Below are 26,058 nucleotides of genomic sequence, written 5' to 3' on the forward strand. Positions count from 1 at the left end.
AATTTCTTTGCTTTAGTCATTTTTGTCATCAATCCAGGTCCCCAAATATTTGTATGTCTTTACTTTTTCTATTTGGCTTTGCTCTATCATTCACCTTTCATTTCCATGTTGTATTTTTGAGACAATCGTAAATTTAGTTTTTTTCTTGTTTATTTTTAGTCCATATCGAATGCAATAATCGTTAATTCTATTTAACAATTCTTGTAGATTCCAGGGTGTCTGCCATTATAACGGTGTCATCAGCGAATCTTATGTTATTTACTATTCGTCCGTTTATAGAGATTCCATCACTTAGTTTCGCTATCGCTTCCTGAAATATGGCTTCACTGTACACGTTAAACACTAGCGGCGACAGAACACAACCCTGTCTTACTTCTCTCTTTATATCACTATTCTGGGACTCTTGTTCTTCTATCTTTATATTGGCCTTTTGATTCCAATACAGTTTGATGATAATTCGAGAAAGTACTTGCAACTGCAATATTGATTGGGAAACATAATGTATCGCTATTTGTGTAGCGATGACGTTAAAGCTATGAATGGCAAAAATAGCGGACTCATTGCAAAATAAAATCGATAATGCCAAACATATCCTGGACACACTGTTTTCTTCATTGACAGGCTCTAAGGTAGTACCTTTTGATCTCCTTTATCACACAGAGGTCAGTTGGCTATCCAAAAGGAAGGTTTTGACTAGAGTTCTGGAACTGATAGCTGAGTTGTTAATGTTCTTACAAGATGCAAAATCTAAATATGATTACCGTTTTTCTGATCCTATTTGCTCTTGAAATTAGCATTTTGGCAGATCCTTTTAGCCACCTTAACAATTTGAACAAGAACCTTCAAGGAAAAGAAGAGAATATTTTAACAGCTAAAGATAAAGTAAAACTATTTCACGCAAAACTTCGTTTGTGGTCAACCTCTCTGCAAAACAAAATGTTTGAGTCTTTTTCATGTGTTCAGAAGATTGATGAAGATAATGCAACAGACCAAAGTTTTGCAGTATCGGCTCACATTCCTTGCATTATACAGAGCTTGCATAATTTATAAGAGAAACTTTTGACATACTTTCCAGAGTTTCACTCTGAAGCTGACAATAGGCGTAGATGGATTCTAAACCCTTTGTTGGACACATCAATAGATCTTACTGATGACAACAAAAAAAATGAAAGAATGTCTTCTAGATTTAGCTGCTGATGGCATGCTTAAAATATAATTTTATTCACAAAGTGTGTCGACGTATTTTGGACAAAAATAAAACACCAATATCCAGAGCTGTCAAGGGAAACTCTTAAATTATTAGTGCAATTCGCCATACGTACTTGTGTGAACTGACATTTTCTTCCATGGTAGACATTAAAACTAGAAAGAGAAATAGACTGCAATTAGAAAAGATTTGATTAGTAACCTTTCAAAAATAGTACCACAATTTGATAAACTTTTGAAAAACAAACAAGCACATCAGAGCCGGATTTAAGGCAGTGGGGGCCCCTGAGCAGAATTGGTGTGGGGCCTCTGGGCAGAATTGGTGTGGGACCCTACCTCCTATCATTAAAAAATTGTCGTTATAACTATGGTATAGAGCCAAGTATAAAGTTTTCCCTTTTAAAAATTAAAAAATAATGTTGATCTACATTTATAAATATATTTTTAAATAATAAAAAATACAAGAGGTGTAACTTGTTACCGTAAAATAATAAAAATAAATATTGTAAAATGTATGGTTAAAGTCTGGGTATTTTTTAGATTTTTGAATTGAAAATTCCTTAATTATGTCTGACATATCTATTTAGTTCCTTTAAGACATCGTGTATAATGCCATCGTTTAATGTCATTATAGAGAGATGAAACGCTCTTGGCCCATCATAGACCGAAGGCGATTTTTAATTAACTTTAGTTTTGAGAATGATCACTCTCCACTGCAGTTACAGACAGCAAGGCTGGATTTGCTCTATAGAAGTCATACATACACCATTTTTTTCACTTATTCATAAGCTACACTTATATTTTTGGTAAGAATGTTTTTTCGATAAAATACTTACTTTTTAGTCATTTGCAAAAAAACCGTCTAAAAACGTGTTTTTTTTTTGTAGAAAAATGAACATATTTACTCGCAAATTTACTGAAAATAACTGAAATAATAACAGACTTCTTCTAGGAAAAGTTAAAAAAAAAACGGAGATCCACTATATGATGGAATTATACTGCATCAAACGGATACCAGAGAAACAACCCCTTTCAATAGCTGAAATACAAGAAGCAGTTACCAGATAAGATAAGAGTGAAAAACAACAAATCACCTGGATTAGACAATATTAGCGCAGAATTAATAAAAGAAGGCGGATTCTCACTATATACACAAACTAATAGTGAACATAAATATGGAATAATAAACCACTGACACAACATAAAGGCCAGCAAATCGACAGGCCAAAGAAACCTACAGAATCTGACAATAGGAGACAATAATATCGAAAGCGTTAAACATTTTACATATCTAGATTCGCTAGTTACCGCAAATAACAAAGTCAGTGAAGAAGTTAAGAGAAGAATACATATTGCTAATAAAACATATAATGGACTAATTAAACATCTAAGGTCTAACAATATCACAAGAAAAACCAAATGCAAAATATACAAAACCCTGATAAAACCGGTCCTTATATTATATGGATCAGAGACATGGACACTGTCGAAAAGCGATGATGACCTATTAGGTACGTTTGAACGAAAAATCCTTAGACTCATAACTCATAATATATAAGGGGGTAAAAGAAAATGACGAATGGCGCAGAAGATCTAATTTTGAACTATACGCAGCATACAACGAACCCGACGTCATAACATCCATAAAGATCAGACGTCTGCACTGGATGGGCCATGTTGAACGGATGTTGAAGACTGAAACACCAAAACACATAATGAGGCAGACACCAGTAGGGAGAAGGTCAAAGGGAAGACCCAAACTTAGATACATGGAACAAGTGGAACAAGATCTGAAAACACTTAGATTACCAACTGGAAAAACAAAGCAAGGAACAAAACAGAATGGCGGAAAATCCTAGAACAAGCCAGGACCGAAAATGATTGTCGAGCTACTGATGATGATGAATAACTAAAATAATAACACTACATAAGTATTAACTTAGTGAAAAAATGCTATAGAACAAAAGTTGCTTAGAATTCGTCAGTTTATGCATCTCCGGACTTATTTTGAACTTATATTTTTTCACACCCGAGAAGGGGTGAAACTCACCTCCACGGCAAAAGAACAAATCGGCAAAATTCACTTTTCTTCTTTGACGTGTTATTATTTATGTGTATGCCAAATTTCATGTCAATTCAAGCAGTTCTTTAAAATTTTCAGAAAAAACCGTGAGTCAAACGACTCTTTTAGGTACCAGTAACAATGAGAGCACACAGCACAATTTTATTTAATACGCACCTTTTGAATGATTTTAGAAATTAGCATTTAAACTTGTATCCCAATTAGTTAGGCGCCAGAGGGGTCACCGTGTCATATTCAATTCTGATGGACAAACTCAACGGTTTCTTATGGATTTTTGGCTGCTGATTACGAATTTCGAGGGGGGATTTTGATCCGAGTGGTCAAAAAAGTGTTATAAACAATTTAATTGTTTATAAATTGTTTATAAGGCTCTGGCTCATAAACTAAAAGAGATGAAAAAAAATATTTCAAACAAAATTTGTTCCTTAATAAAAAACCAAGAAAAAACCGTTTACTAAACTTAAATCTAACAATTAGAACTCAAGATATTGTAAAATTAGTGCACAATGCAAATTGCAAATTGCAAAATAAGTATTTTTCGAAGCTTTATCGATCGTAACTCGGCTTCTGCGCATGCAAATGAGTCTTAGAAGGTGTCGCTTTAAAGCTTAATTAACAGGCTTCCAAACAAAGTTCATTAAATTACTTGATCTTCATTTGTTTTAAAGTTATAGCCGTTTGAAGTTACAATTTTCTTAAAAATATTGTACATTCATTTGTTTATAAGGGTTTCAAGCAAATTTGAGCTAAAAACATTTATACTTTAATGAACAATAATGATAGAAAAACTCAAAAGGAACAATTTGAGGTTGTGAAAATGTTCATAAGTTTATTTTTGGCCAAGGTGTCGATATTTTAATGGCGCGCGCTATGAAGCGCATTATCGGCTCACCGCGTAAAGGTTCACGCGCTAACTTCTCGATGCAAATTATAATTTCTATGTATACATACGTTATCTTCATTTTTCATTTTTGAAGATCCTAATAAAATTTTATCATATAATTCTTATAATTAAATCATCATACTGTACCTCGTACCTCGTATCACCTTTCATTCTATTTACTTTGTCTTATATTTTTTGCACTAAATGAGAAAAAAAACATTAAAAACTAATATTTCAGAAGTATAACTAAAAAGTAAGTTGATATTATTTATTAGTACTATTTTTACAAACATTTTTCATGCATCTGCAAATCTGCAAAGAGATATACAGGGAATATCATCAGATTTTTTACATCTGCATAAGTTCTTAGCGAAATTTTAACAGTTACATGGTGGTACAAGTCTGTTCTTGTAGGCAGTAAAACTAAAACTTTTTGAGGCTTCAGAGTCTAATTATCTATATGATATCCATATAAAGTGGATCTAGAATCTTTTGTTCATAGATTTTGTTCATGAATCATCGTTCTTTTGCAGCATCATCAAGGCCCGTCAATTGTGTGTATGCCGCCACATCATAAATGCTCGTTTTATATGCAATGATGATGCTGCAAAAGAATTCGATCCATTTTTATATGGATATCACATATTGGCTCATTTGCTTGCGTAGAAGCCGAGTTACGATCGATAAAGCGTCGAAGAATACATATTTACTTGACTGTGAGCCAATCTTGCGCCTCATAGCGCGCCATTAAAATATCGACATCTTAGCCAAAAATAAACTTACGAACATTTTCGTAAGCCCAAATTGTTCCTTTTGAGTTGTTTTATCATTATTGTTAATTAAAGTATAAATGTTTATAGCTCAAGTTTGCTTGAAACCTTTATAAACAAATTAATGTACAATTTTTTAGAGAAAATTATAACTTCAAACGGGTATAACTTTAAAACAAATGAAGATCAAATAATTTAATAAACTTTGTTTGGAAGCCTCTTGATTAAGCTTTAAAAGGACACCTTATAGGGCTCATTTGCATGGGTAGAAGCCGAGTTACGATCGATAAAGCTTCGAAAAATACTTATTTTGCAATTTGAAATTTGCATTGTGCACTAATTTTACAATATCTTGAGTTCTGATTGTCGGATTTAAGTTTAGTAAACGGTTATTTCTTCGTTTTTTATTAAGGAACAAATTTTATTTGAAACATTTTTTTCTATTTCTTTTAGTTTATGAGCCAGAGCATTATAAACAATTTTTAAACAATTAAATTGTTTATAACAATTTTTTGACCATTCGGATCGAAATCCCCCCTCGAAATTCGTAATCAGCAGCCAAAAATCCATAAGAAACCGTTGAGTTTGTCCATCAGAATTGAAAATGACACGGTGACCTCTATTTGGCGCCTAGACTAAATTATTTAACAGTTAAAAATCCAATGTACAACTTAAATATTTTCCGGCCTGGCCTGACCATGTTTGTATGAGTAGCATGACTTTATTTAATTTTTTATATTTTAAGTCCCCAACATTCCAAATACTAGATAGGAAACTTCTGGGCTATCACAAAAATAAAGTAAAAACTTACCTTTTTCAACAGGGGTAACAGTACGAAATAATACAAACAGGTGAGTAATATTGCTGTTTTACTAGATTATCGTAAATTGTATTACAGCTGATAATTATTATTCTTTCTGCAAGTAGCAACAAAGTCACAAAACAAATGAGTGGTATAGTGCCAGAGTTTCAGATTTGCTTATGCCACAATTTTTGTCAACGGGATATGAAATTATGACTCAACAAAAAAGACTGAATTCCACTTGATTATGTTCTGAGTATTTTGAAATCCATGCAAAAAGGGTATTTAAAAAATATGCATGATGTAGAATATGATTTAGAAGACAAATAAATTATTGTAGGCGTAAGAGGCGTAGGAAAGGTGGACCTATAGAAGAATTATGAGGGTTTCCTGGGTAGATAGAGTTACGAACAATGAAGTACTGAGAAGAATAGGTAAAGAGAAGGAAGTTGAACTTACAATTAAAGAAAGAAAACTGCAGTATCTCGGACATGTGATGCGGGCGAGAAGTATGGCATCCTGCGACTCATAATGCAGGGAAAGATAGATGGCAGAAGAAGCATCGGCAGAAGACGAATTTCATGGCTGAAGAACCTCAGAGAATGGTTGGATGCAGCTCAAAACAACTATTTAGAGCTACTGCCTCAAAAATTAAAATAGCTATGATGATTGCCAACCTCCGTAGCGGAGATGGCACCTGAAGAAGAAGAAGAAGGCGTAGGAGGCAAGTTCGGCTCAAATTTAAAATTTTGGCTCAAACTTTGTAAATGTGGAGTAGCCAATGTTTTGATCAATGTTATTATACTCAGTGGCGTAGTGCCAACTCAAGATAACGATAAATAAGAAATTATTTTTGATATACATAATTATGTTTGCATAAAACAAAAATTATTTTATGTGAATAATGTGCTGACTTTTTATGTTTGGGATTTTGTGGGAGCCTAGGGCAGCTGCCCAGCCTGCCCTACCTTAAATCCGGCCCTGTGTCTGTTTATAATACTAATACGCTTCTCCCAAAATTACTGTATATTGTAGTTATACAGGGTGTTTCATTAATAATTGTCCATATAGTAACTGGAGAAACCTTAGCACAAAATACGAAGATTTAACCAAAAACACTTAAATAAAATGTGGTTCCTTACTGAGTTACAGGGTGTTTTCTCTAAAAATTTAAAAATTATTTTTGCTCAGCATTTTAAAACTGTTCGACGTATTCTGTTCATACTTGGCAGAAAGTGCGACTGCTATACACCCTACTAAATTTTGATAAACAAACGTTTCTAGCTACTACCAGAGGCGTACGACAGGGGATAGTGAATGGTTGAACCTTCTTAAATTCTACGCCACTGGAGGAATTACTATTTTAGTGTAATTTTTAGATTATCCAATACTTTCTACGTAAATAACATACTGTTCATTGGTAACGATGAAGTCATTAGTTTTCGAGATATTTGAAGTTAAATATGAAACGGCACAGTTATTTTGATTAATTTATGATACGAGTGATTATGATAATCAGATGAATCGTATGATTCATCTGATTAAAATTTAAAAATTATTTGTACCCAGTACTTTAAAACTATTTGGCGTATCCTTATCATACTTGGCAGAACGTGTAGTCACTGTACACCCTACTAAATTAAGATAAATAAACGTTTCTAGCTACTACCAGAGGCGTACGGCAGGGGATAGTGGCTGGTTGACCCTTCCCAAATTCTACGCAACTGAAGAAATTGCTATTTTAGTGTAATTTTTTTATTTTTCAATACTTTTTATGTAAATAATATACTCTTCAATCGTAACGATAAAATGATTCGTTTTCCAGATATTTGAAATTAAAAATGAAGCGACACAATACATTAATCAAAATAACCGTGTCGTTTCATTTTTAACTTCAAAGATGTCGAAAACTAATGACTTTATCGTTACGAATGAAGAGTATATTATTTTCATAGAAACTATTGGAGAATCCAAAAATTGAACTAAAATAGCTATTCCGCCAGTGGCGTAAAATTTGGAAAGGGTCAACCATCCACTTTCCCCCGTCGTGCGCCTCTGGTAATAGACAGAAACGTTTGTTTAATGTAATTTAGTAGATTGTACAGTGCCTATACTTTCTGCCAAGCATGAAAAGGATACGTCGAATAGTTTTAAAATGCTGAGCAAAAATAGTTTTTAAATTTTTAGATAAAACACCCTGTAACTCAGTAAGGAACCACATTTTGTTTAAGTGTTTTAGGTTAAATCTTCGTATTTTGTGCTAAGGTTTCTCCAGTTACTATATGGACAATTATTAATGAAACACCCTGTATGTAGTTATTAGCCGGAACAAAGAAACGCTAAATAGATATGGCAACGTTCCGTAATTGTATCCATGTAATTGCAATCAAAACTCGCAAGTAGAGAATCCGCGCGTCGCGCGTCGAAGTTAGTCGCAATCAAACCTTCAGACGTTGGAGTTGCTGCCCGGCAAACTTTGAACGTGAACAATTTGTGTTCCACACGTGATCGTAGCATCCAATCAACAGATCGCAACTCGCGGTTTCTCGGAATCGTGGCTTGGTCATCGTCATCGTTTCTTAAAATAATCCCGAGGAACGGCTTCGTTTATTTCGTTTTGCTTGGCCGTTGAAGCAGTGTGTTATCAGATTTCAAGGAATATTTTTAGTGAAAGTTTTAAAAAGTTGACAAGTGTGATAATCTACTTCTTGGATCTGTTTATGAAAAAATCCGCCAATCCGCGGCGAGTGAAGTTTGACGACCTTGAATTTTAAAGTATTGTTTGGAATTTGTTATGATATTTGTTAAGGTATGGCAGGTTGTATATTAAAAAACTTTCTTATATAAAAAAAATCATCTCACTACATTGTAACTAAAACGCGCTCTTTTTGTCAAGGATCGGCGAGAACTTCCACTAGAAATATAAATTATCATGGATTACGACGATTTAGGTGTGTAAATAATTCGTGTTTTATTTGTTGTTGGAAAGCATGCTTCATTTGTTTTGTAATTTATCGTTGAATTGTGCTGGCTCCTGAATATTTTTTGTAGAAGTTGCGCTATCTAGCTAACATAACATTTCTATTTATATCGGTGAATGAACTAAAAATATTTGGCAAAGTACCTATCTATTTGAGTAGATTCTTATTTCCCTAGTTTCTCTATGCGTTTGTACTAAATAACTTCTGTAAGGTAGCATTTTGTTACTTGTTTCAATCACAGCGTAGCTTAACATCCTGCATGCTTTTTTTTATCATTTGTGCAGTCCAATCTTACATTTAAGTTACACCTAAACATAGAATAATGAAGTAAGTATAGTCGATCACCATCAAATTATTGCAGCCAAACTTTGTCTTAATCCTATTACAAAGTTATTTGTATTTGAATGGTGTCGAGAGTTTCAAGAGGTAAACATACAGAATAGCAGGTATAATAATTAAATAAATGTACAATATATTAACATTTAATACTTTCTACCTGTGCCGGAAACTTAAACACACCACTCAAATACAAATGACTTTGTAATAAGCTTAAGATTAAAGGTTTTCTGCAATATCTTGATGGCAACTGTACCTAAACTACAAGGATTCTATATACCTACATATTTATTATTTACTACAATGATTAACTCATTTTTTACGCTGATTACATTGCACATAATTTTCGAATATATCTCTATTTTGTTGCAATGAACTGTAAAGGTCTAGTAAACAATAGTATTTATGATTGATCATATAAACATAAATCAAGGACTGATGTGAGTAGTTAGAAACATAATACACTATCAAAAGTTGCTAAAAATTAACGGAAATAACCATATCTACCACAGAACTTTTACGTACGCGTCTGAATGTTTTATTGAAATAAAGTACAAATTGTTTTTAAATAACCAATGTTATCCATTATTGACAAAAATTGTTAAAATAAATGTTCAAGAATGTTCTTTAATAACTCTTATAAACACGTTTCAAACAAGTTTCTATACTAAAATCACAGTAAAGATTCACTAGAAATAAACAAACCAAGACACTTTGAATGTTACTAGGAGCACTCCCAAATCATAATTTACAATGTACCTAAATATACACATTGTAAATCCCAAATCATGATTTACAAAGTTTATACATTGTAAATCATGATTCTGGAGTGCTCCTCGAAATATTCAAAGTGTCTTGGTCTAGTGCATCTTTATTGTGATTTTAGTATATGTAAGTGCTTAAAAAATTATTCTTCAATTGACCAAAACCCAATTGAAGAAACCAAGAGTTGTTTTTATATAGTCTAAAATTATTTTTAGACGTAATTATGAGTTGACAATATCTTTACTACATATAAGGGCTGCAGGCATAAACTGCAGGTGAGAGCCCCTGTTTGGGGGGCGCCAAAATGTGCTTTTTTCTGCTGGTGTACAAAATACTAATTAAAATACCCCAAGGGCTCAGGGCTTCTATGCTAGTTTCGCAGGCGGACACCTTTATACCCTAGCGCAAGGACTGATTGTACCAAATCTGATAAATAGACACCTTCTTTGTATTTATTGGTTTCGGAATTTATGTCCATTTGCCATCTTACACCGTTAGGAAGGAAGAAATCTGTCTACTTTATTACCCATTCGTGACAAAAGAACGTTGTAGTAAATTAATGAACACCGTTCAATGGGAAACTCCTCCAAATTGAGTAGCTGTTTAACAAAAATTAGCATTATTTCGTATTTTTCTTAGATAAATTCCATTTTTAATGAATGGATTTTACTATACTCGTAGTAGTAGATTACTTCCCAGGGATTTCCTAATAGCCCAAAAACTTTATGTCATGAATATCAATGTTCTATTAGGTATTAATTTGTTTGATAAAATTCTATTAAATTAAATTAAAGAACAATTCGTTCTTTATTAGACATCCTGCATTTAAATAATGAAATGGAAGGCACAAAAAAATGCGAGACATTAAACGAAACGGGGGCTTCCAATAGTGATGGATGATATTCGATGAAATATAGGTAGCCGTCTTATTCAGTGGTGTCATGGCAAAATTAGCAGTGCCGGAACGCACTGCTAATTTTTGTTTACAAAACCTAAATTCTCTATTTTTTTTTTCTTTTCTTAACCAGTACCGGAACGGCGTTCCCGCACCATGACACCACTGGCTTATTCGTAACGAACTTCAGTTTTTTTTTCAGGGAACAATTTCTCAAGTTTCGCTCTAGAAATAGATGTGTAATATTGTAAAAATGAATTTAATACATGCTGAGAGAAACATAACTCCAGAAATTATGTTATGCCTTTCTAGTGTCTTTCACAATAATGACCAGGTCTTTTCCTGAGTATGTTTTCCTGAGATTACTACGTGTAAAATAGTTTGCATTTGTGTTCCGTAATCTTCACCTTATATTTCTCTATTTTCTTGAATGTGTTGGATATAGATATTTATTATGTCTCTTAATATTATCATTAACATCATAAACTGGTCAATTACCTGAAAGTTTAAGAACTACAGTTTGAAGGGTTTTGTTTTTCTTCTTAAGGTGTCGTCTTCTTTCGAAAGTTGGCTAGTCATGATTATTTGTATTCTACAGGGTTTACCCTTTACCCTTTTTAAAGTTTTTATTTGTATTCTGTTAACTGCTGCTTTAAAAAGCTGGTTAGACAAGCAATTTAAGCACTCCCTGAGATTGCGTAGCCATGCCATTTGTCTCCTTCCAATACCACACTTTCCTAGAATCTTTCCCAGCATGATATTCTGCAGGAGCGTGATCAAGGTATTCTAGTTTTCGTTATTCAGTTCTATTTCTTTTGACTTCACTAGACTTCTTCATTCGTGACTCTGTCTACGTAAGATATTCTCAGGATTCCTCTGTATAAACATTTTTCCAAAAATTACACTTTTTTCATTATCGATATAGTCAAAGTAGCTGCCTCTGTACCATATTATAGGAAGATCAACATACTATGATAAATATGTAACATCTCAGCATACGAATTTTTATGTCTACACTTCTTGATAAAGGTTAGAAACTCGGTTTTGTCTAAGTTCATATTTAAGCCAAAATGTGAACTTGTATCTAAAATTGCGCAAACACGTATGATATACATAGATTACATATTTTATTGTTTATGAATCTTTCGTAAAATTGCTTAATGTTGTATTTAATTGATGTGGATGGGGAAACTCCGGTATGTATTCTTGTAAAAAGATATTAACAAAGCAGTATATGTAGATATAATATAGAGATCTTATTAGGTCTTTCATAATAGGAATAAGGGAAGTGCAAGGAGTATCCTCTTTTTGTTAATTATTGCGGTTTGTATATGCAAATTAGCAAAAACCGGTCCAAGTGGAGGGGGTAAAGCAGGTACTTTTATATAGCAGACAATAGATCCAGGAATAGTCAGTTCGCTATATCCTGGCAAGTGAGACTTTGCTCAATGTAGTGCCTTATTCCTTTTATTTATTAATTTAATATTAAATTGTCCAATAATAGTGGGGGAAATCGTCAGCTGTAATATAATAAAATCCATATTTTACATTTGACTACTTGTTTAGATACTACAGTTGTTAGTGTGTGTTGGTGATCTCGTGATTGTTTTAGCTGGTTTGTTAATATAGACCTCGAATAAACGGGACTTAACGAATTTTATCGGACTTTTTGTGTTAATAAGAACAATATTGTTATATTTTGGTACAAAATGCCTGATCCAATAGTGAGATTGTTGCAAAGTCTGAAGATAACTGCTTTTTTGTTAGGTATGTACATTCAAATGGCTGTTATAAACTAAAATTGGTAGATTAATGCGACTATATCAAAGATGAAAATGAAGTTCAAACATTGTAGTTTTCTAGTTTTTAAAATTCTTGATGTCGTATTTAAATATGTCTGGGGAATTACCGGGACTCTTGTAAAGATATCAATACAGCCGATCGTATTAGGTGTTTCAATACAGGGATAAGAAGGGAACTGGAAGGAGTAGGTATCCTCTTTTTGTTAATTATTGCAATTTGTACATATGTATATAGCAAATTAGCAAACACCGGTCCAATGGGGGGGGGGTAAAGCCGGTACTCTTATATAGCAGACAATAGATCCAGGATTAGTCAGTTCGGTATATCCTGTCAAGTGAGACTTTACTCAATATAGTGCCTTATTCCTTTTATTTATTAATTTAATATTAAATTATCCAATAGTGGTGGGAGAAATAGTCAGCTATATATTTAATAAAATTCATATTTGACTTCTTGTTTATATATTACAGTTATTGGTGATTTCGGGATTCTTTTAGCTAGTGTGTTAATATTTACCTCGAATAAACGGGACGTGACGAGTTTTATCGGACTGTTTTTGTAAGAACAATATTGTTGTATTTTGGTACAAAATGCCTACGATATACCTACCCAAAATACAAAAGGCAAAAGACAAGATGCCGGACCAAATAATGAGATTATTGCAAAATCTGAAGATAACTGCTTTTTTGTTAGGTATGTAAATCCAAATGGCTGTTATAAATTAATTGTGAATAGTGATTATTAATTAAAACAAAAACATTTTTCGAATTTAAGGGATTTTAATGGATTTTGAGGATTTCGGAAGTGTTTAACTAATATTTACATGATAGACTTATAGAATATATAACATTTTCTTTATTTATCTTGTCAATACGATATGATAAATTATTATCTTCACATGGAAAGCAAACACATGTATTTGAGTTTATCGGATTATTCTATCTAGATAGTTTTTTTTCTATATTTCGCTTGTTTTTTTGTTACTTAGGTCTTCTTATCCTGATGTCTTTTGACTTTTTTGAATTTATTGGTTCTAGTTTTCACATTTTTAAATTTTTTTTAAATTATTTTATTTTATTTTGTTTTATTTTTTAAATTATTTTATTTAGGTACAATTTTTATTGTTTTAAACTCATATTATTCTTTTTTATTATTTTTGGAATTTTTTAGTTTTTTTTTGTAGTTTTATTTTAATTGCTTATTGTTGTTTGACCTTTTTTATTCTTTCATTAATTCCTTCGTTCATTTTGTATTAAATCGAAATGTTCTGTTTTCTTGATACCTATTCTGCATCCTTAACATGTTTAAATTACCGTTTCCCTCTTTACTTCTTTTATTTCAATTAACTATTTTTAATGGAAAATAAGCCACAATTTTACAAAAAAATGATTTTATTAACGTTTCGTCGTCTAAATCGGATGCCGTTGTCAAAATACAAAAAATTTTAATGAATTAAACAAAAATGTTGTTGCTTAGTAAAAAAAATTCTTCTAATAATTTATTTAATCTGACTCATTTATATCGGCAATTCAGACATATATTATACATTTTAAAGTAGAAGACTTTAAAATGATATTGCCAATATTTATGAGTTGATTTCATATAATCGAATGAACTATCTTTCAGTAAAGTCCCAGGAACGCAACTCATAAATATTGGCAATATCATTTTAAAGTCTTCTACTTTAAAATGTATAATATATGTCTGAAAATTGCCGATATAAATGAGTCAGGTTAAATAAATTATTAGAAGAATTAAATAAAAATTCCATTTTTATTCAGTTGCAATGCGCAGGCAAAACCGTCTTATTTTTCACTTAGAACAGGGAGCGCAGACCAGCACTCTAAATCGACGATTTTCGACTCTATTTGGAGTCATCATCAGAGAGGCGTAGGTCTGTTGCTCTCTACTCGAAGTGACAAAATTCCGAAAGCTTATCCCCGCATTGCAACTGACGTTTATGGAGTAGGTGACTAGCGTCATCTGGCAACTGAAAGGCAAAGTAAGTTTTCAACCTAATAGAAACATTAATAATATTGAAAAATATTAAAAATATTACTAAAATATTTTTAATTGAAAACTTATTGGTCCATTTCCATGGTAACACCTCCATGGCTTCTAAAAATTGCAAGCCAGATGGATGCTGAAGCGAAGAAGACAAGAGGGAATTCAAAAACTTACAATTCACGACCCCGTGTGTTCATCTTTCATGACTAATTATGTTTTTATCTTTTATGACTAATTATGACAATCGGTAACGATTTTATATTAACTCTAATTTTCTATGTAAATCGGGATATGTCGCATAAAATTCATACAGTCCTTGGCACGGCCCTGTTAAAAGTTCAAAGCTAGAGCCTTTCATTCTTAAGTGGCGTTTAGACGCCGCGATAAATCGCAGCAATTTATTGTGACGATAAATTGCTGCGATTTATTGATTCTTTTAAAGCTGTTTAGACGCTGCGATAAATTGTTGCGATTGATGATAAACTGAAACAACTCGATCGTTACAATCAATTGATGCAATCCGATACCAACTCCAATCCAATTCCGATAAATCGCTGCGATGTACCGTTTACACACAATGATAAATTGAAGCAACTCCATTGATCTCGATAAATTGTCTAGACGCTGCCTTCAACCCCGCTGTGTTTATTTTTTCAGCTTTAAATTGTTTATAACTCGAAAACGATCAACTTAAGAGAAAAATTACGAAAGATCTTTTGGTGCCACTTCGGTATGCGGTCTACCGTCTAATATGTGGTCTACGGCAATTTAGCTGATTCGGCATGCGGTCTACGTACAAAAACAAATTAGAGAAACTATTACAAACATTACTATTTTATTATTACTAACAGCTTCACTGTTCAATTGGTAATTATACAAAGAGTCTACATTCTACCACATCCAATACTATTTTAATATTAAATATCATGCAACCGCAGTAAATATCGGTTTTTGCCTGAAAGGAGGAAGACCTAACCCTTCGGTCCAAACCCAACTTACGGGTATTAGAGTGAGAGAACCGCAGGGCAGGAGGTATTTGACCGCTGCGCGCAATCACAACCCACCCTTTTTATTATCACTAAACGGTCTTTTCAGCGTTTTAAATTAACACTCAAGGCCCATTTCGTTGATTCAAGTTTATATAGGCAACCCAAATTACACGCCGCTAATCCTCGGTTCGGGATTTAGACAGAATAACACGTGAAGTGTGAAGTAAAGCACAAGTATGACAAGTAAAGTAAAGTATAAATATAAATAATAAATAAAAAGTTTGTAATAGTTTCTCTAATTTGTTTTTGTACGTAGACCGCATGCCGAATCAGCTAAACTGCCGTAGATCGCATATCAGACGGTAGACCGCATACCAAACTAGAAACTCTGCCGTAGACCGCATACCGAAGTAGCACCGATCTTTTTTGTTTCGAAGGATCCAAAAAATCTAAAATAATTATCTGCCCGGGCCAAATTTTTTTTAATTTATAAAAAAAAACATTTTTTAATTACCTAATAATTAATTATAGTCTGGACAAAATTATATCCGACACCCCTTGTTTTTTATAATTTTTAACATACTAAATTACATATCAAAATTTTTATCCATTAAACAAATCGGTGAAGGTCGTTCTTATGTCGGATCATCTACTAATATGTAAGTGTTTAATAACTCATTTAAGTAACGTTTTATAAATCATCGAACGTTTAAGAAAGCGCCGAAAAGAAAGTTGTCAAATTAGTTTCAATATAATATTGTCTCGATTTCTACTATTTATATTAAGTATCTTAGTCAAGGCGTCAAGGACACATTATTTTTATTCATTGCACGTACTACACCTCTAGTAAACCACCTTTATGTTTCAACAGGTAAAGTACCGCAGTTTTTATGATTTTTATTGCATGTAATACATTAAACTACTAAGTACATAGTAAGTATGTATATACATAATATACAAACTGTAATCAAAACCTATTCCGTGCAGCCATTAATAATCTTTATGATTCCATAAAAACTTTAAGTTCCTTCGAACATTTATCACAAGAAAAGAGCAATAATTTCATAGTCTTAAATCTCTGACCACTTAAAACAAAAACCTGAGCAAAAAAACAAAGACAAAAATATATAGAGCATAATATATTTGTGTCTTACGAAAAAAGATGAAAAAAAAACTAAGAATAATTTTGAAAGAAAAATTATCAGTAGTAATTGCACAAAAGCTCTAAAATTATCGATTTGTTTCCCGAGTGACACTTTGACAGTTTTAATTTCAGAGATATAATTTCAGAGAATAATTTTAGAGATCTATTGTAATTCGCTGAGATTATTTCATGAATAAAACTATATTTTTAAATCATTTTAACTAATATTTTATTGATATCTTCACCTGAATATTTGCTAAACCTGTTTCTTAGTGTTCTCTGTGGCAAGTTGTAAAACATTAATTGTCATTAATGTCACTGAATGTTCATTTTTGCGTAGTAACGAAGGGCATCTGACGTAATGCTTGACGACGGGATATTATCAAAAATTATCAGTAGTAATTGCACAACAGCTCTGAAATTATTGAATTTTTCCCGAGTGACACTTTGACAGTTTTAATTTCACGAGCCGAAGGCGAGTGAAATTATGTCAGTCACGAGAGCAAAAATTCTATATTAATTTCAGAGCTCGAGTGCAATTTGTTGCGATTATTTCATGAATAAAACTGTTCAAAACCAAAATTTTATTGTAAATTATTTATGTAAGTACAAATTAGTACCATTAAACACACAGTTTTTATAAATATTTGACGATTGAAAGTCATTACTTTTATAATTTTTAAAATATTAATTGTCATTAATGTCACTGAATGTATTTTTTCGTAGCAACGAAGGGCATCTGACGTAATATACTTAACGACGGGATATTATCAAAAATTATCACCTTAATTTGCATTTCTGTAGCTTTCTATTGGTCAGAATCTCCTATGAATGAAATAATCAGTAGTAATTGCACAAGAGCTCTGAAATTCTATATTAATTTCAGAGATCGTGTGCAATTTGTTGCGATTATTTCATGAATAAAACTGTTCAAAACCAAAATTTAATTATAATTTATTTATGTAAGTACAAAGTACCATTAAATACACAGTTTTTATAAATATAATATGACGATTGAAAGTCATCACTTTTATAATTTTTAAAATATTAATTGTCATTAATGTCACTGAATGTATTTTTTCGTAGCAACGAAGGGCATCTGACGTAATATGCTTAACGACGGGATATTATCAAAAATTATCACCTTAATTTGCATTTCTGTAGCTTTCTATTGGTCAGAATCTCCTATGAATGAAATAATCAGTAGTAAAGAGCTCTGAAATTATTGAATTTTTCCCGAGTGACACTTTGACAGTTTTAATTTCACGAGCCGAAGGCGAGTGAAATTATGTCAAAGTTATCTACAGTTGTACAACAGGTATAAGAGGAAGTAGAAGAAATTATCACCTATAATAGACATAATAAGGCAAAATGAATGATGTCGAATCATAAAATACGGATAAACTTTCTCCATAACTATGCGTTTTAAAATCTAGATTGCAGGCGTCATAGCACACTAATTAAGTATTAAAATGGTAACATTTACGTTCATTTTAATTGCAAATTAAGTTATCAAAATGTCATTTACCATTATTAACTACTCTGCTAGGTCATTGAAAAAAAAACGGATGTTTTGTAACAGGTTTATACTGCAGAAATTTAAAACATTGTATTTAGTATGTGATTAGCACCCTCCCAAATCGGTCGATACATTTTATTATGTATAACGAAAAATAGCCCCGCCAAAATAAAAACAAATGTGTTGTATTAGGTTTGAATTTGTTACCTTCTCAAATCAAAGTAAGGCGAAAAGAAATTATTTTTTCATGAAAGTATCATTTTACTATTTTTTCGTTATTTAACGCCATTATTAAGTAATCACAATTCAGAGTTGGCGCAATGATATGAAATAATATAATTTCGAGACGAATCGATTCATGTTAATTTTTTTTCCTTTGAGTGAGATTATATTTTCCATAAGATGTGTTGTGAGGTGTGCTTTATCTTCTTCTTTCTGTGCCGTGCTTGTTCTTAAGCGTTGGCTATCGTCGTATTAACAAGCTGGTGAAATGTTTCTCGGTCGACAGCTATAGAAACAATTCCTCGAGCGTTAGACCTGTCCATTGTCTAATATCACGCAGCCAGGACAGTTGTTTTCTTCCAACCCAGCGTTTTCCTTCCTTTTTGCCCTGAATTATCAACAGTGGCGTACTGATAGATGAGCGGGCCCTGGTTCCAGTTGGGATGCGGGGCCGCTCGCCCAATAAAAACACACAATGTATATCAAAGTTTTTAATAAACATTAAATATAAATCAGCATATATCATAAAATGTATTACATATACATATTTATAAAAACTCAAGCTAATTTATAGTCCATTTACTCAAAACTTTTGCTGTAATTTTTAAAAAAACCGCTTGGATTGACATGAAATTTGGCGTACACGTGGCTAACATGTCAAAGAAAAAAGTGATATTGTGCCGATGGGTACTTTTGCCCTGGAGGTGAGTTTCACCTCTTCTCGGGGGTGAAAAAACATACGTTTAAGGTAAGTCCGGAATTGAATAAACTGACTAATAATTCTAAGCAATTTTAGTTCTATGGGCCATTCCACGAACATACGCCTGTTTTGGATTACTTCGACAACGAATATTTTACTGTGCAACATAAGAAGTACGAAAGTAAATGACGCTAATAAGTATTCCAATAAACAACAATGTAATTTACTTTCGTTCTTCTTATTTTGCACAGTAAAATATTCGTTGTCGAAGTAATCCAAAACAGGCGTATGTTCGTGGAATATGGTATATAGTGTTTTTTCACTATAAGTCAATACTTTTTGAGTTATTTGCGGGTGAATATGGTTATTTTTCAACAAAAAAAAACACGTTTTTAGATTGTTTTTCTCAAATAACTCAAAAAGTACCTAAGTATTTTATCGAAAAAAATTTTCTTAGTAGAAATATAGCTTATAAAAAAGAAAAAATGGTGTATATACGAAGTCTGTAGACTCAGTAGGAGCAGAGTTATAGGTAATAAAAATTAGGTTCTTATTCGTCAAATTCCAAATCGAATATTTTAACTTGAAATAACCAAAAAATAAAGCACTTTTAGGGAAAAACTCATCGCAACTTTCTTAAAGTGTTTAAAAAAGCTTTATTTTTGTTTTTTTTTTTATGAAAGTTTCTAGCATCAAAATTAAGTATGTAGCGCTCAAAATAAATTTGGTCTCTTGTAAGTTATTGGTGATACCAAAAATCTCAAGTAGTAAAAAAATAATGTTTTTTTTTAAATAATTATATTATAGGTTTTGCTATTGTATTTTGGACTTTTTATTTTCCTGAAGACAAAAATTGGTTAAGATATGGCTGTTCAAAATTTGCATTCACTCGTGATTAGTGACCCGTTTAAGCCCATTTAACTGCAGCCTTTTCAAAAATAAACACGAATCAATGAATCTTACAGATGTTATAAACAATATAAAGCAAAGTAATTTCTGAAGCGGTAACGATTAATTGAATTTTGGATGCTAATTTTACGATTCTTTTACCAACAAAAAAATGGACTAACATTCTTTTGATCGTAACTTACTTACTTTTGTTGATGTTAGAAACTTTTTTAAAAAACAAAAAGCTTTTTTCAAATACTTTAAAAAATTTGAGTTTTTCCCGAAAAGAGCTTGATTTTTTGGTTATTTCACGTTGAAATATTAGATTTGGAATTTGACTAGTAAGAATTCACTTTTAATTAGTTACAACTGCTTCTACTAGGTCTACAGACCTTATACATACACTATTTTTTTCACTTCTTTATAAGTTATATTTTTGATAATAATATTTTTTTTCACCAAATACTTACTTTTTGAGTTATTTGCGAAAAACCGCCTTCGACGTGGTTTTTTGTTGAAAAATAAACATTTTCACTCGCAAATAACACGAAAAGTATTGACTTCGTGAAAAAACGGTATAGAAAAAAAGTTGCTTAGAATTGATTAGTTCATTCAATTCCGGACTTATCCAGTCCCTGTGTTTCTGAATAAATTTATTATTTTTAAATTTTTTGATTTTGATATTGGTAGGTATTCTTCGTTTTTATTTATAAGTACCTACCTACACAAAAATTAAAATTTATTAAACAGTTAGATTGCCTAGTGTGTACTGTGTACTTGTGTGGTTCAAAATGTCCATATCAAGTTAGAAACAAAAGAAGCAAAAAGGGCGCTAGAGTGGGCCCCTGTGGAGCCCGGGCCCTGGTTCCACGGAACCCGCAAAACCATGCTCAGTACACCATAGAAGAGTGCAGTACACCACTGATTATCAACCGGAGTAAGCGATATTTAGGTCCTCTCATTATTCGATACATCAGTATCAGACTGCACCAACTCAAAATTTTTCAATATTGAGATAAGTATGAGGAAATGGTTAAAATATGTTTATTTATCAGTTTCAAATTACACCATCTCAAAATTCCAACACCATCGTAAAAATTTTGACTTGTCAACATGCAGAATCGAACATTCTGTTTAGAACGTCGTAGTTTCATACCGCATCACTTTGGGTTAGTGCATAATGAAACTTGATCGGTAGAACTATTATCCTCTACTAACTCAAAATGGTCTGTGAAAGCGGGTTGCACTGACCGTTGCTAAATTAAATGTTCGGAAAAATTTAGTGATACAGAAAGAGAAGAACTGCTAAATAACTACTGGGGTCAGTTAAGTCAAAATATAAATATAGTCGGTTCGCTAAACTCAGACACAACTGGCTAGTGATTTAAGTAGGTATTTTTTTTTATTTTTGGCCAATTTTGCCAAAATTGACAAAATTACTAACTATTTAGTAATTATTATTAACTATTTAGTAATTATTTTTTTGCCAATATTACCAAATTGGCAAAATTACTTACTAAAGTTACTAGCCAGTTGTGTCTGAATTTAGCGAACCAACTATATAAGAAAGAAGGGAGTCTTAGAAGCGAAAATAGAGCTTATTGCTTTGAGATAAGAAATGAAAAAATTGGAGTATGTAAAGTTTTCTTTATGAACATTTCGAATAGGATAATAATGAAAAAGCATGCACCGCAATTAAAAAAAACAGAGCTAGGGTTTGCACAGAATGACAATCGCGGAGGAAAAAAAATGCTTGGCGACCAATGGTGCTAGATTATGAAAAAGAATTCGTGCGGTCCCTCATCAAATCTTTTCCAGTAATTGACTCTCATTATTGCGGAGCAAGAAAAAAACAAATCTGTAAACTTAGCCAACATGTACAGACTGTACCAAGAAAAATGTAGAGGAGAACTGAAAATTCCCTTAAAACTCCATTATTACACCAAGATTTTCAACAGGGAATTTAATATTGCCTTTTTTCAGCCAAAAAAGACCAGTGTTGTAAAAAGTATTACAACAACTTAAGTATGATGCACATATCAGAGAAAAAAATCGGATTCGGTTAAAAATGAGTTGGATATCAGGGATTCAAAGGAAGACGACAGTACTGTAGTTTGTTGCTTTCATCTCCAAGTTGCATTATCACTACCAAATGGAGATCTGAGTGATTTTCTTTTTATCATGTTACAACTTCACTATATTTGATATTTCTCACAAACATGGCTATAGCTTTTTGTGGCACTAACGTATCGCAAGCAGAGGTTTTAATGAAATAAATATGTATCTTTGACAGTATCCAAAGAACCATGGACCTCAATATGAGCACATATTTTACTCCGATAATTGCCTGGGCGAAAACAAAAACAAGTTCATTGCTTGCTTGTTTTTATATTGCTGTCAAAATTTAGCAATAAGAAGCATAGCCCACAAATGCTTAGTAGTTGGACATACTCAAAATGAGGGTGATGCGATGCACGCCCTCGCAGAAAAAGAAAAAAAAAAGATACCTAAAAGGAAACCCTAAAAGGAAAAGAAAAGTAATAGTTAGCCTGGCTAAAAAAACTTCCGATAAAAATATCGAAAAAGAAATGAAAGGCAGAATTTTCAAAACAGTCATCAGATCAATAATGATGTACGCGGCAGAAACACGATCCGACAAAAAGATGGCTCGAAACAGCGGAGATGAAAACCCTTCGAAAAATCGATAGTAAGACTCTATGCGACAAGCTAGAAGTACAGATATACGACGGAGATGCAAGGTGGATAACATTCAATAACTAGGTAAGAAACCGAGGAATAGAATGGAATGACCACATAGCCGAATGACAATAAATATAGTAGTCAGGACAGCGAGAGACGGTTCTCCAATAGGAAGACGATCAGTGGGAAGACCACGAAAATGATGGAATGACAACTTACTAGAGGCACATTGTAAAAACAGACAGAATCATGTCTATACAAAAAGAACAAGAAGAGAAGAAGAAAACTGGACGGCCAGGTACGCTACAGAAGAAATTACCGAAGTGTATGAAAGTTTTTATAAATGAAGCCGGAGACAAAATACAATGGAGCGAAATAAAAATTCTAAGAATTGAGAAAGACACAAAATAAGATAGTTATAATAATAAGACAATTCAAAATTATTTTGATTTTATTATATTTTTTCATAACAAGGCAACAATAATAATTTTATAGGAAAAAAAATAAATAATTTTAATTGAATTCCATACAAATATCCTATACAAAATGCACTAACTGTAAAAAAAATCATGTGCCGACAGTTGCATAGTGCACCAACTCAAAAAAAAATCTAAATTCTTTAACAAAAAATGAAACAAAAATTATCATCTAAAAGAACCATAAAATAAACATCAAATTCCAAAATTTTGTTCTATTTGAAAAACAAATGGACCATTTACAACAGATTAAAAATATTTGCTCCCAGAGAAAATAAGTTAAAGTTGATTTGTGAAGAACTATGTTTTTTGAGTTGGTGCACTCTGATACTGATGTATCGATATATGACCGTATTATTGAACCTTTCTCATTTTTATGACGTTGCTCAATTCTCGATCTTTGTGCATGGTCTCCAGCACACGTTCGTTGGATATGTGTGCTGTCCACGGGATTCTGAGCATGCTACAGTAACATAATAAATCGAACGCTTCTAATTTGTTGAGACCAGGCCCGGCCCCAGGGGTGGGCGAACTGGGCGGCTGCCCAGGGCGGCAAATTTTTGAAAAGCCAATTTTTGAAATTGAAGAAATAATAAATTATGTTTTTAATATTATAAAAAATCAACATTATAAACAGGAGCGGCAAAAATGCCTCAGTAAAAACGAGAATTAAAAAAGTAAAACAATAACAATAATTATTGTTCATTCGACTGGAAATCGACAACACCGCCTTCTTCTTCATCATATAAGAATAGTGGGATCAAAACTACTCGCTAAGCCAGATCACGCTAAGTCTCCAGCTCATCTACAGTCACAGCGACAGTGGGTAGAACTAGCAATTTTATTAGACTAGACGGGCAAATCCGTAGACGAAGAAACCCAAAAAGTTCTAAAATGTAATAGAACGACTTGTATCAATAATAAAGTTCTTAGCACAACAGTGTCTTCCATTGAGGGGCGATTCTGATAAACTTTTTAATCACAACCATGGTAATTTTTAAAGCTTGTTGAGCTCTTTGGAAAATTTGATTCTGTTTTACAAGAGCACATTAGGAGAACAACGAATGATAGTAACAAGCAGCATCACTACTTGGGAAAACGTATCCAAAACGTAATTATTCAGCTTCTCCATGAACAAATCAAACATAAAATTTTAAACTTTTTGAAAGCAGCAAAGTATTACACGATGGACAGATGATATCAGGCGGATTAGTAAAAACTGGCAACAATCAGCACAAAACCGTGAAGTGTGGAAACAATTTGGGGAGACCTATGTCCAGCAGTGGACGTGAATTGGTTGGATGATGATGATGATGATGAAAGTATTATAGCATAATTTTAGATTATACACCTAATATTGCTGGAGTGAAAAAGATAACTACTGTTATAAGTTTTGTAGATTTATGTAGATTTATTCACAAAGTGTTAAAATTAAAGCACATTTTCTTGTATTTGTGCCTGTTCTGGAAACCACTGGCTTGGGACTTACAGAAGTTATTTTAAAAAATCTGAACGAACTGTGAATACATTTGGAAGATATGAGAGGACAAGGGTATGATGTATGATAATGGGGCATACATGAAAGGGAAGAACTTCGGAGTTCAAAACAGAATTTTGAAAATGAATCCTAGAGCATTTTTTGTCCCATGTTCTAGCCATTCACTCAACTTAGTCATAAATGATGCTGCTAAAGCCTCACAGTTTGCAGTTTCTCTCTTTTCTTTACTGAACAAATTTACAACTTTTTACAGCATCTATTCATCGTGGGGCTATACTGAAAAATCATATTTCTAACCTGTGTTCGAAACTAGATGGGAAAGTAGAATTGATGTAATTTACTCCCATTAGATACAAAATTGAAAAAATCTACAATGCTCTTGTAGAAATCACTGTCAATAAAAACAACGATAAAATGGTTGCTCATGAGGCAAGCTGTTTGGCAAATCAAATCCGTGATTGTACTCTTCTTTGCTCTGTGGTAATATGGCATGACATTTTACTTCACATCAACGTAGTCAGCACTGCACAATCACTGCAGAGTATTGATATGCGAGTGTATCAAGCTGTAAGTTTATTTAAAAAACGGAAATCCATTATAAGTCTCTCAGAAGTGATTTAAAATTCCAGGGCTATTTTTGACAGCCGCAAAAGAGCCAGTATCAAAGTTATAAATTGAGAATATGAAAATCGGAGGCACAGCAATTGCAAGAAAGACGAAAGTGAAAAGACAATTTGGCTATAAGGCTGAAGATGAAAGTATAGACGTACATAGATATAGAGACACGAAGTTTACTTTTATTTAAAAATTATAGACACAACCTTTTACGCATTAAGTGATAGCTTTCAGAAAACTTGGAGCGATGGTGAAATTTTTGTTTTTGGGTCTACCAAGTGAAGGGGGGGGGGTGGCGGCGGTTGCTGATCTTGCCCAGGGCGGCAAAATCTCTAGGGCCGGGCCTGGTTGAGACTCTTCTACTGCACAATACAGAACGCCAGCTATTAAAGCTTTTTCGTGCAAGTTCTATTCTGGTCGAAACTTCCTCATCACTTTCAACTTTGCAGTCAATTCAGCTACCCAGATATCTGAAGAGTTCCACCCTTTCCAGGATTTTGTTATCTAATTTTAGTACTGAGTTTTCGATATTAATTTTTCCGACCACCATCCATTTTGTTTTCTTTGCGTTGATTGTTAAGCCCCTTGCAATGCATTCGTTGTTTACAGCGTAAACAGGGTTTGAAGGACTGAAGGTTTGAAAGTGTCCTTTATAGCCTGCTAGAAAAAAATTCGGGAACAATAGTATACGCAATAACAAATCAGAGTTTCATTCATCCGTGTTTTTTCTTCTTCATTTTTATACCCAGAACCTATTTTTATCTTGCAATTTTGTT

The 26,058-nt window shown here is 32.7% G+C and overlaps 1 protein-coding gene across 5 annotated transcripts in view; it reads left to right on the plus strand.

Moving 5' to 3' along the window:
• Positions 1–8,156: 8,156 nt before the first annotated feature.
• The window catches only part of LOC114326577 (embryonic polarity protein dorsal), a 125,777-nt gene continuing 107,875 nt past the window's right edge, over positions 8,157–26,058 (plus strand). The window contains exons 1-2 of one of the 5 annotated variants that reach the window (XM_028274978.2): positions 8,157–8,553; positions 8,641–8,695. In XM_028274978.2, the coding sequence (XP_028130779.2) occupies positions 8,677–8,695 (19 nt within the window). In that variant the 5' untranslated portion in view covers positions 8,157–8,553; positions 8,641–8,676. Of the gene's footprint in view, positions 8,554–8,640; positions 8,696–12,151; positions 12,489–12,920; positions 13,218–26,058 lie in introns of those variants that run through there. The other 4 variants (XM_028274979.2, XM_028274977.2, XM_028274974.2 and 1 more) reach the window with 4 other exon arrangements.

The sequence above is a fragment of the Diabrotica virgifera genome, chromosome 3 (assembly GCF_917563875.1).
Source record: "Diabrotica virgifera virgifera chromosome 3, PGI_DIABVI_V3a".
In the NCBI taxonomy this organism is placed as follows: Eukaryota; Metazoa; Arthropoda; class Insecta; order Coleoptera; family Chrysomelidae; genus Diabrotica; species Diabrotica virgifera.